Source organism: Lemur catta, chromosome 10, assembly GCF_020740605.2.
Source record: "Lemur catta isolate mLemCat1 chromosome 10, mLemCat1.pri, whole genome shotgun sequence".
Taxonomy (NCBI): Eukaryota; Metazoa; Chordata; class Mammalia; order Primates; family Lemuridae; genus Lemur; species Lemur catta.
This window is the reverse complement of record NC_059137.1, coordinates 23,415,639-23,428,114: the sequence shown is the minus strand read 5'-3', so window position 1 is coordinate 23,428,114 and position 12,476 is coordinate 23,415,639. Positions and strand designations below refer to the sequence as shown.

The 12,476-nt window shown below is 40.9% G+C and overlaps 1 protein-coding gene across 1 annotated transcript; it reads right to left on the bottom strand.

Moving 5' to 3' along the window:
• Positions 1 to 473: 473 nt before the first annotated feature.
• TXN (thioredoxin) lies at positions 474 to 12,226 on the bottom strand. Its single transcript, XM_045563762.1, has 5 exons — positions 12,084 to 12,226; positions 8,104 to 8,208; positions 7,580 to 7,639; positions 1,256 to 1,321; positions 474 to 683 (listed from the first exon to the last, which is right to left on the bottom strand). Exons 1-5 carry the CDS (start codon positions 12,105 to 12,107, stop codon positions 621 to 623), a joined length of 318 nt encoding a protein of 105 aa, XP_045419718.1. The 5' UTR covers positions 12,108 to 12,226; the 3' UTR covers positions 474 to 620.
• Between the last annotated feature and the right edge of the window lie 250 nt (positions 12,227 to 12,476).

Here is a 12,476-nt window from a genome sequence, read left to right as displayed (position 1 = left end):
GTTTAGAACACAGGAAACAATGTTCTTTCCATGAAATGACGAGTTAATTTCCACACTCTTTACCACCCACATTGAAACCCCCATTTGCCCTCTAAAACTAGACTTTCTTAGATACCTCAAGGAGAATAAAAATCCCACTGGTAAGGGAACACCCTTGTGAGTCAACCATGGAGAATTTCTAACAGATATAGCACAGCATCGTGGATTTACTTGCTAGAACAGAGAACATTCTTTTCTCTACTTATATGGGTCAAAAATATAAAGCATTTTAGCATCACACTACTCTATTACCTATATTGCTTCCAACAAGAGATTTTTCTAGAAATACATTATGGTGTAGTAATAATAACTTTAAATAAAATAATCAGAGGCCTGCAAGGTTACTAAAAAGCGATCGAAAAATATATGAAAATAATTAGGACATTAAGTGACAATGTCTCATTTATTCTGAAAGCTATTCAGACAGCAGACAGTTTTAAAAAGGGTAGAATTAATATTTTATTGTCATTTATAATCAGATGGCAGTTGTGTATATAGCTCCCGCACTTCATAATTTTTGTAAATAAAAAAATTACAAGTTTTAAATAGCCAACGGCCAGTTATGTTTTCAGAAAACATGATTAGACTAATTCATTAATGGTGGCTTCAAGCTTTTCCTTATTAGCGCCAGAAAATTCACCCACCTGTTAAGAGAATATTGAATTGACATTAGATGTAGCATTGTATCACTATTTTGGACATATGATCACAGAACGAGGGAAGAATGGGGGGAGGGGTGGAAGGAAGAGAAAGTATAGTCTTATTTAAAACAAACTTCCCTGAATAACATACAGTTCTCTTTTAAAGTTAAAAACAAAAAGAAAAAAAAAAATCCTCAAGAAAAGTCTAAGGCTTAAGTATATATATATATATATATATATATATATATATTTTTTTTTTTTTTTTAACACAAATACCTTTAACAATGACAAATGAACTGCCCAAGTCTAAGGAATTCTATGTACTTTACGATATAAATATGATGTACCAATCAGGGATTTAGTGACTAGTTCTAGCAAAGATCAATTTTCAATTATTAAGAGATGTTACATTATGCACTTAAGTCAATGAAGAAAGACATATTTGAATATTCTTAAATGCAGAAAATAGTGACATGCCTCATACTGTGAAGGGATAGGTCACTTCAGTTCTTTCTTCATTTATACCAGTTTTCTTCTTGTCCAGTTAAGAGTTGTTAAAGTTGAGATGTACGTACCTTTTGTCCCTTTTTAAAAAACTGGAAAGTTGGCATGCATTTGACTTCACACTCTGAAGCGACATCCTGGGGGGGGTGGGGATAAAGACAAGAGAGCGAGCATTGAGCTGTGACAGAGGTAATCCAAGACCAGATTCTTTCTCCTGTTATGTACGCTACACCTCAGCATTAGGACATGTTTCAGCATATGAAAAATCAATATAATGAATATAATGGCAGCACAAAAAACAAACTGGTTATATTCTCAAGGAAAAACATCTACCTCCTTCGAGGGGCACCAACAGCTAGCAGCATGCTACCTCAGATACTCCACAGGGATCCAATATGCTGTTTAATCCAATCAAGTTCTTGGCTATTTCATGTATCAAGAAGAAGCAGTAACAAATTCTGCTGTAATTGGATTCAGGATTATAATCTTTACTATTCCTCAGAATTTACACCTCGTTTCTTGCCCACAGTTTTTCTAGTTTTATTATAAGAGTAGGGTACACTGATAACAAGGGCTAAAGCCCAAAGTTAGCAAGAGGGACACCCACACAAAAAGAATTGTTCAAGAACAAAATTGCAGTAATCTAAAAGAATAGCCCCAATATTGGTTTTTCTACTTATTTTTCATACAAAATAACTGCTTAATTTACAAGAAAATATATCATTTAAAAAGCTAGAAAAAAGACATGCTCACAGGGAAGTGGTGTTAATGCTTTGAAATAGATTCTTGAATGTTTTTTAAATTGTGTTCATATATTTTATTTCTTAAAATTGCAGCCGAGTCTTTATATGGTACATTTTTAGTTAAAGCATTAAGAATTTCATTTCACTGAGTGTGAGAGTGATATTTAAAGCTGACATAGGATTCAATTCCCCAGACTGGACCTTTCGGTTATTTCCAATTTATGTGTGTCCTTGTGAATAAATTCTCACCCATTACTAGGGCAGAAACCTTAAAATGGAATTACTGGCTTCAAGAAGATTTTAATTTATACATTTATCCATACATTTATAAAAGTGTAATTTGTGTTCAATGCAAAAAAAAAAATGGAAAAAGGAAAGCCATCCATATTCTCTACTAGTTACTGTTAACATTTTATTATTCATGCACCTAAATACATATTTTTCTTCTAAAACCCATGCTATATGCACTGTAACACAGGCACGCTAGGTATAATGTATATATAATGGGCTTCTCTTCATGAATTCAATACTTTTTATGGTTCCATAGCAGTCACTGTATGGATGTACTACCATTTGAACCAATCCACTGTTCTAATATGTAAATGGTTTTGATTTTGCCTAATGTAAACACTTTTAATCTTTACATGGAAATATCTCTGGACACTGGTTCAAATTTTACACCCCTCAGCCCTAGAAGTAGAAATTGGTGAAAGAGCAAGACTTATTTTAAAGTCTCTAGATATATATTATTAAACTACCTTCCAAAGAATTTGTATCAATTTACCAATGTCTATCATATTTGCTATCCAGTTTAAGACTTTTATGTAATCAAATCCATCAGCCCTACCCTACCCCATCTATTAAAAACACAGGCTTTTAAAGACCACACTGTTTTAATTAATCCAGCTAATCTATACTTGGTTTTTATGGAGCTGGTATCCTCCTACCTACCCTCCCAACCCACTCCTCTCCTTATTTTAAATTTTACAAAATACTTATACTATCTCAAAATATCATGATCAATATCCAAAAATGTCAGGTTGAGATTGGGTTAAAGTTAGACAAATTTGGGAGTACTGACATTTTAATAATACTGAGTCAATATCCAGGACCACAGTATACCCATCTATTAAAATCTTTTATGGATCTCAGTAAAGTTTGATAGTTCCATAACTCTATTTAATTTTACTTTTATTTCTATTTTGTTTTCTACTTCTTGTTGTATGGATTGGTTTGCCTATATCCACAGCGATTTGAAGGTATGCATTCTATCTGAAATTTCCTTAGTTACACCTTTAAAGTTTTAAAAACATTTTTTTTTTTTTCTTTTTTTTGAGACAGAGTCTCACTTTGTTGCCTGGGCTAGAGTGAGTGCCGTGGCGTCAGCCTAGCTCACAGCAACCTCAAACTCCTGGGCTCAAGCGATCCTCCTGCCTCAGCCTCCCGAGTAGCTGGGACTACAGGCATGCGCCACCATGCCCGGCTAATTTTTTCTATATATATTTTTAGTTGGCCAGATAATTTCTTTCTATTTTTAGTAGAGACGGGGTCTCGCTCTTGCTCAGGCTGGTCTCAAACTCCTGATCTCAAGAGATCCACCCGCCTCGGCCTCCCGGAGGGCTGGGATTACAGGCGTGAGCCACCGTGCCCGGCCTTAAAAACTTTCTTGATCCTGTTTCATTATCACTCCCCTCATTGAAAAACAGAAAGCTACCCTTCTGCTTAGGACACTTCCCACTTTTTGTTTTTTGTAAACAATCTGGAATTTTAAAAAAATCTACGTATAGCAAAATTCATTATTTTGACGGGTATACAGTTCTGTGAAGGGACAAATGCAGTCATGGAACCACCACCACAATCAGGGTCCAGAATGGTTCTCAAACTCCCTCAAAATTTCCTCCCACTGTCCCTCTGCAGTCAAACCACCCCCACCCCAACTCCTGATCTGTTCTCCATCCTTATAGTTTTGCCTAATCTCAGATTTTTATTAGTAAATATAATAGGACTACATTTAACTTTATTAATTTCATTGGTTTCTAGGTTAGCACTCCACTGGGCCAAAATAACTTTAAGCCTGCTTTGTCACTTCTATCATTAACTCATTCCTGGCTCTTCTAATCAACATTGAAACACATGGCATTCTAAAAGGTTGCAAATTATTTGGGTCTAAATTACCTTGTTTCTTATTTTAAGTCACAAAATAAGTATCATAACCTGTTGGCTGTCCAAGAAATAAGATGTCTGTCTCTTTCAAAAGGGCAAGTAGTGATACTTTCTATGAATATATAGAGGCTAAGTTAAAGATCCCCAGTTTGTTAAAGGGTCACTTCAAGGTTTCCAAAGATGCTTTCAGGGTGATCAGGAGAGTGCCCCAAGCAGACATGAAGAAGAAGCTCTGTCATACAGAAGTCCTCGTGTGCTTTGCATATCCACAGTCACCAGCTGCATTAGGATATGTCAGTCAATGATGGACCACACATACAACGGTGATCTCATAAGATTATAATGGAGCTAAAAAATTCCTATCATCTAGTAATCTAACTTCATAGTGTAATGCATTTAGTTGGTGTAAGTAAACCTACCGCGCTGCAATTATATAAAAAGTATAGCACTATAATTATTTGCTATAGGTCCTTCGGAGGTTTTCCAGAAGGAGGGATTGTTACCACAGGAGATGACAGCTCCACCCAGGTTACTGCTCTGCAGACCTTCCCAGGGGACAAGATGTGGAGGTGGAAGACGGTGATACTGACAATCCTGCCCCTGTGTTGGCCTAGACTAATGTGTGTGTTTCTGTCTTAGTTTTTAACTATGAAGTTTTTTTTAAAAAACTTAAAAATGGAAAAAAGCTTACAGAATAAGGATTAAAGAAAATATTTTTGTAGAGATTTGTGCCTGTGTTTTAAGCGGTCATTACAAGAGTCAAAAAGTTAAAAAAATTGAAGTTCATAAAGTAAAAAAGTTACAGTAAACTACGGTGAACTTATTGTTGAAAAAAAGAGAATTTAAAAGACAAATCCAGTGTAGCCTAAGTGTTTACAAAGTCTGATATCATGCAGTAATGTCCTAGGCCTTCACATTCACTCACCACTCACTGACTCACCCAGGGCAGCTTCCACTCCTTTAAGCTCCATTCATAATAAGTGCCCCATACAAATGTACCATAAAAAAAATCTTTTATACCGTATTTTTACTATACCTTTTCTATGTTTAGGTATGTCTAGATACACAAATATTTACCATTGTGTTACATCTGCCTACAGTATTCAGCATAGTAACACGCCGTACAGGCGTGTAGCCTAGGAGCAATAGGCCATGTCACATCACACAGGTGTGTGATAGGCTATGCCACCTAGGTCTGTGTGTAAGTGATGTTTGCACAACGACGGAATCGCCGATGTATTTCTCAGAACATAGCCCTGTCATTAAGCGATGCATGACTGTACTTCCCCAGGGTTTGTGACTGAGGCTGTGAGAGCCCCTGTCCTCAGCAGAGAAGGGTGCACTGCTCTGCCTCGATAGACCCACTAGCTTCTGTGCTGCAGTCACATTACCTGTTCAGTGGGATGCTCATAAAAACCATGCTCAGAGTCACATGAGAATTAGATGATGTAACTCATGCAAAGGGCCTACACCGCGGCATCTAGCACACGTTTATTACTTTCAAATAAAAAACAAGTTGCTATTTGATAGGGTCAGTGGCAGTCCATTTCTTTAGTCCAGCTGTAATTTTCCCCTGGCTACGGTGACTACATAGAAAAAAATAAGACTAAGTTTGATTAAAACACGGAACAAGGATTTTTTTTTTACAAAAGTGCAATTATACTCTCACTTAAAAAAAAAAAAATTCTGGGAACAGTAACTTTATTTAACCACACAACATTCGCTCATTCATTCCACATCTACACTACATGCCAGGCAGGTGTGTGCTAGGTGAAGTAGAAACCAAGGTGAATCAGACAAGGTCCCTGATGCCAAGAAATGTGCTGAGGATAATGGTAAAGACACAGAGATCATTATAACAATAGCCAAGACTCACTGAGTACTATGTGTCAGGCACTGTTCTGATCACGTTATAGGTATTACCTCAATCCTGACAACCACCTTAGGATGTTTGAGTACCACTGCCATTTCAGAGGATGAAACTGAGGCAGAGAAAAGATAAATAACCAAGACTGCACTGCTAATAAGGGACAGAACTGGGAAATAAAGCAGGCAATCCAGGTCAAGGATCCATCCCATTTCACCACAAGCAAGAGGCAGAGAGGGGCCCAGAACATCGTGGGGAAACAGAAAGGGAAACAAACCTAGTCAGGTACATAAAAGGGGGTGACTGGAGAAGGGTTAGTGCAGAAGATGGAAGCTGATGACTGGGAACAAGTAGGGAAGAAAAGGACAGGTCAGGCAGGGAAGACAGCTCAAGCGAAGGCAGGAGCCCTCCACGGCATGAGCTAGAGAATGTGCTGAGAAGAAGCGATGTGGTGTTGTTAGGGTCTCAAATGTTTAGCTGGTGCTGCCACATACCTGCCTTAACTGACCCTTCAGTACCTTTAACAGACTATTTGCTCAATGAATAAGCAACCCTGGAAGATTGATGGGGCAGGTATTAAGATCTGATCACAGACCAGGCTTAAGGAAAATGAGAGATTAGCCCCAAACAGATGCCAGTGAGCCAGGATTGGAACCCAGGTCCAGTGCCTCTGTTGCCATGTCTTACCCTCCTTACCCCTTCTGCCACACTGGGGCTAAGCGAAATGCTCACACATCCGAAAAGAACCGCAAGGTGATAGTAGGTGATACATCCTGCATAAGCTCTCCCGGGCCAGTGGGCTGTGTGAGAGGCAAGGTCATGTGCTAAGAACCCGATCTGCACCCGCCACAAGACAGAGCATCCTCTAAAGGGTGGTGACGAAGAGCAAAGGCCAGGAAGCCAAACTACCTCATTTTAAATCACTGTAACTCCGGGAACAACCAACCTCTCTGTATTTAAGTTTTCTCATCTGTAAAATGAGGATAACAATAGCACCAAGGATTCAGTGAATTGATACTTATAAACCACATAGAACAGTGCCTGGTATATATCAAGTGCAAAACAAGTATTTGTTAAACAAAACCAACCCTGGGATTTCCCCCAAATTATTCTCTCAGCTCTCTCAGGCATCTTGGTGTTTATTGGTTAAAACATTTAGGCTTCTAATGGACTAAAATCAACCAAGACTACAATAGGCTTGCAAACACATGTGTCCATGCCATTAGAAGTTTACAAAGAACTCTAAAAGTGGTCTCATGATTTGGTGATCCCATCATCTATGGATTTAATTAATTATCACAGCCAAATTCAACTTCTATTTATTGAGCACCTCAGAATGCTAGGTAGAATGTAGGATTCTAGAAAGATGGGTGGCGAATCAGATACAGAAGCCTCATCCATCTATTTTAGTGTTTATTTTAGGATGTGATATACTCAGCTCCCAACATCTAGGATTAAGCTCGTAATTGGCACAATTACCTGTTTTTCTGAAATAGAACTTTTTAGACAGGGTTATAGTTCTAATATTACTTGACATATTTATAAGAAAGATATACTATGCAATTCAGAAAAAAAGGTCAATGTGAAAAGCTCAGAAGTATCTCAAATTTCCAACTACGTACCTGACAGTCATCCACATCTACTTCAAGGAACACCACATTGGAATACTTTTCAGAGAGGTTCTGAAAAATTTGAAATGGAAAATTAAAAAAATTTAGAACTAGGTAGTCAACATACTTAAGCTTCTTAAATGGAAACGTAATAAAAGTAGAGACCAACTAAAGATCCAAGAATTTAGACGAGGGACTGGGGAAGCACAGGGGACATACATTTTTCTCTGAATCAAATTCTTCATAGTATAAAATAATTTGGCACATTAACTTTTAAGGCCAAAATTTCAAAGATAGCCCATATTTCAACTTGAAAAAATGCCAAACCATTTAAGAAATTAACCTCTGAAAGTTGTCTTCAATGGGCTACATGTATCAAATTTAAATTATTTAAGTTGTTATACTACTACTTTTAGACCAAAGATCCAGCTAAAAAAACCCCAAAACAAAGCCCTTTAACTGTCTTCCACTCCTAACTCTGTGACCAACCCCCAAAACATAAATCTCTTACAAAGTAGAAGTTGTTTGATACTCACATGAAAGAAAGGCTTGATCATTTTGCAAGGCCCGCACCACGTGGCTGAGAAGTCAACTACTACAAGTTTATCTCCAGCAGCATCCAAAGCTTCCTGAAAAGCAAACTAAGAAGGGCAAAAGAAAAGCCTATGTTAAATAGTTTCATTTCCAAAAGCCTTGGAGACTTGATGACACAAAGATACAACTTTTGGAGGTCTTGCTTTCAGGACCTACTTTTTAAGGAAAAAAAAAAACCAAAAACCCCAAAACAAGCCAAATAAACTAGGTCTGAAGGAATCCCACACTGTTGGTACCATTACTTAGTAAGATGAAACAAGATGTAATGTGTAGAAGAAATATTCATGTCTTTACAAATATTTTATAAAATATTATAAATCAAAAAAATAGGTATTTGTGTTAAAACTATATCCACGTCAAATCTAGACATATGGTAGACATTCACTAAATGCTTACAGACTGATGAAAGGGGTCACTTCAATTGAACATGTCACAAAGACACAGGATTTTACAATTGAAATGTCACAAGTTACTTAAAATCTAGGAAACTAACCTCTCCTCAAACCCCAACACTCAAGACAATCACTGTTGATATAAGCATTATTTTCTTGTGCTTTTTTTAAAATAGGGTTTCCAGAATTGAGATCATACTGTTTCTCAACCTTTGATTTTTGCCCTTTATCTTAGAACTATACCCTCACTGCTCAGTGAATGAACCATAGTTTTAGTTCCTCATGAATGACATTTTCCTTAGATATTACTTTGCATAAGGAATGCATGTTAAATAAAATTCCCAGCAGAAATGACCAAGAAATCCCTTACCACCAACCTCCCTGAATTATTTACCAATAGTGTTGATACTGTAACCCTAGGAACCTTACGTTCTAGTTCCAAAGGACTTATTTGAACCACAATTAGTCAGTTAGTGCTGACCCAAACCAAAACCAGGGCAACGAAGATAAATCAAAAACACAAACATCTGTATCTGAAACCTAGGTGTCATTCAAGGGAAAAATGCAGGTCAAATTGGTTGCATCAAAAAACATTCCCCTCCCCCACAAGTTAAGAATCATTAGATTTGGTCCAATAAAGAAGGAAAGTGAATAAATAAAAACACCATAAGGTAAAAATCCAAACAAAAAATCCCCAACAACTAAAACAAATGTGAATTCTCAAGTGGTACAGTTACTTCTCTAGATTTCTATTTTCTACCTCATGTTTTTGGGGAAACAATTCACAAATGGTGTTCCTGAGAATGGTATGACACAACTTTGGCAACTTTATTAACTACAGATCCATCAACCCCACCTTTGGGTGTGGACATGTTGAGGGGGTATGCGGCAGAGAGTAAGTTAGAAACACAGAAACTATTTCTCCAAACCATCACTGATTGTTCCAGATCACTTTCATTCAAAGCCTTTCCTACTGGGATTTTTCAGAAAGTCAAACCAGCCAGTCTTTACTGCAAGATCCATGTGGTAAAACAGAGAAAAAAGGTCAAGAAATGCCAATGGCCTGGTTGGATGGACACATTCTTTTTCTGAACATGGTAGATCCTCAGTAAAAACTTGATGAGATTGCTTTCAAGAAAGAATGTTATTTCAAACACTCTCAAGGTTTTCCCAAAACAGTTCTGAATCAAATTCAAGCAAAACTACCTAAAATTTTGAAAAGACACATGTCATAATAACTTTTGACTTAAGCGAACACTAGTTACAGAGCCAGGCATGTGCAGACTTCAAGTACAAATTCTCTTCTTCTGATACTTAAGTTTGCCTTAAACAGGTATCGGCTTGAAAATTATTCAAGATTATGTCACTAAGAAGCAAATCACAATTTCAAGCACCCAGAAACTAACAATTAAGATTAATAAATCAGGATTAATAAATGTTCCCATGACTGACACAAATAATCTGGAAACAAAACAATGTAGTTGGGGTAGGTAAGAAACAGCGGAGTCTAAGATCTCCTTTCTTAAAGATACCTACCCCAAAAGTAACAAGAATGCGTGGTTTCTAAAGCATTTAGCAAAGTGCTTTGTGCATGGGAATGCAATAAATGGTGGTGGTCATTCTTTAAAAAAAAACAAAAAACAAAAAACCCAAACTGTGTTGATTTCTTCATCACCTTTATAGTCCATTATTACACTCATGTCTGAAATAGACCCCAGTGGCCCTAAACTGACAACAGAGTGCCTCAGAAAGAGTTGTTCTGGACAGCCAATGGCAGTAATTTAACCCATTAGAATGAAAATTTAAGGCTTATTCCGAATTTACAAATAACAATCAAATCAGTGCAACTTTCTATTAATGACTTTGAATCACAATTTTGAAGATTAATTATTTCCTGTCACTCTGTACACCTAATCAACTCTGTTTGCAGTGTACGGATTCTGAGACAATACAGACCACCCGAAGCTCTTCTGGCTCCTTTGATGGGTTCTTAGCTGTTCAGTTATGCTGATAAGGTTGCCAGACCCTGGAGAACAGACCCCCCCCCCCCCAGGCATGGACCAACAATTTGTCACACAATAGGTCTTGAAAAAAAGTCTGTGCAACAAAACTCTCTTTTCAGCAAATGAGAGGGCTGCTCATTTTTAATAGAAAAGCTCACAAAATTAAAAAAAACGAGGATTCCAATAAGGAAAAACTGATTAAGGACAAGAAGATAAAAGACAATGACAATCAATACATGAGGGGAAAATATTGGGAGTCAATAATAATCAAAAGAACAAAAGGATCAGGGACCACTACAGGGAAATTCCGTCTCTGAAGCTCACCGAGCACCAAACAGGTCGGGGTGTTCCCGGCGGGTGAGGACCCGCCCTCCCCTGCTTTCCCGGGGTGAGGGTGGGGGGCATCGCAGGGTAAACGCTAGCGAGGGGTCTTCCCCCGTTCGAGCAGCATCAGTTCCCCCCCACTCACTTTTCTGACTCTGCATTTAACAAACATGTCTTGAGTGGCTATAGCACAGCAGACACTGCATGTTAGGCTCTGGCGTTCCCAGTCTGAAAGGTTTTAAGGCTTTCAGTAACTTTCAATATCGAAACGCTTTTTTGCCTTTGGCATTTTTAAATGGACAGAACGACGATCGGGGTAACTGAAGGTCATAAGAGCTGGGCGCGGCTGCTCCCGGGGGACTGGGGAGGACCCTGGCTCCAGCAAAACCCACCGACTGGGAGTGAATCACAGATAGGTAGGGCAGCTGAGGTCCCTGGGCCCAACCTTGGGGACTGAGTCATTCCAAAGCCAGAGCTGCCGGAAACACGCCCTGCGCCGCAGGAGGAGGAGTCCCGTGAGCACGGCCCGGACCTCACTTCCTTGAGGCCACCTGGGGCCCTTCTGGCCCCTAGGCCAGACCCGCACACGAGAGTCTCCAGCCTGGATCCGCCCGGTTTGCGCGGATACAGTACGCGTCATCTTCGGGGCTGGGCTGTGGAGGCAGCAGGGGGTCTCCGGCCTAGACCCGCTCCCGAGGGGGCTCACCCCCACCCCATGCGGGTGGATCACGTCGCACAAGGAGAGGGAGTAGCGGCCAGCGATCCGGTGCCTTCTGCTAGGGGCCCTTCATCTCCTCGCCTGGGCCCGAATCCGGTTACAGAAGGTGGCCAAGGGCGGACCCCTCCATCCCCTCACTTCCCCGAATCGGGGTTACCGGGACAGGAGGGTGCAGGAGGCGCAGTGTGAGAAGCCCCGGGCGCTCCCTGCACGCGTGCATCTCCCGAGCGCACAGGGCGCGGGGCAGCGCTGGGCACTCCAACTCCGCTCTGCAGGGGACCCTCGTCCCTCTGTTCCCCTCCCCCAAAAAGCATGCTCGACCGTCTCGGGGGCGCCCAGGCCCCGGCTTCTCTCAATCCCAGGCCGAGACACTGCGTCCCCTTCCCCCAGGGATAAGGAAGGGCGGCCTCCCCACCTCCCGCCCATCGCCTTCCCTGGCCACGGAGCCTGCGCGTTGCGCCCTGGCCTTCCCCGGGAGCGCATACCTTGCTCTCGATCTGCTTCACCATCTTTACTGTCGGGGTCTCACGAGCGACTGTAAGAACCGATGGAAACGGATCCAAGTCGCCGAACCGAGTTTGGGGGAAAGCGCGTAGCCCGCCTTCCCTTTATAGCGACGGCACGGGGCGGGGCGTGCGGGCGCGCGCGGCGTGCGTGTGGCGGGGGCGCGCCCGCCGAGCAGTCCCGGCCAGGCCCCGCCCCGGCGCTGCCGAGCCGGGAAGGGGCGGGGCCGCTGGCGGGGGCGGGGCCGCCGGCGGAGGGCGGGGCTGGCGCAAGCGCCCGGCGGAGTCCCAGGGCCCTCTACCCTCGGTCCCGAACCGCGGGGCGCCCCCTGCCCGTAACCCAGCTGGAAGTGGTGATGGAGTGACCTAAAGGGC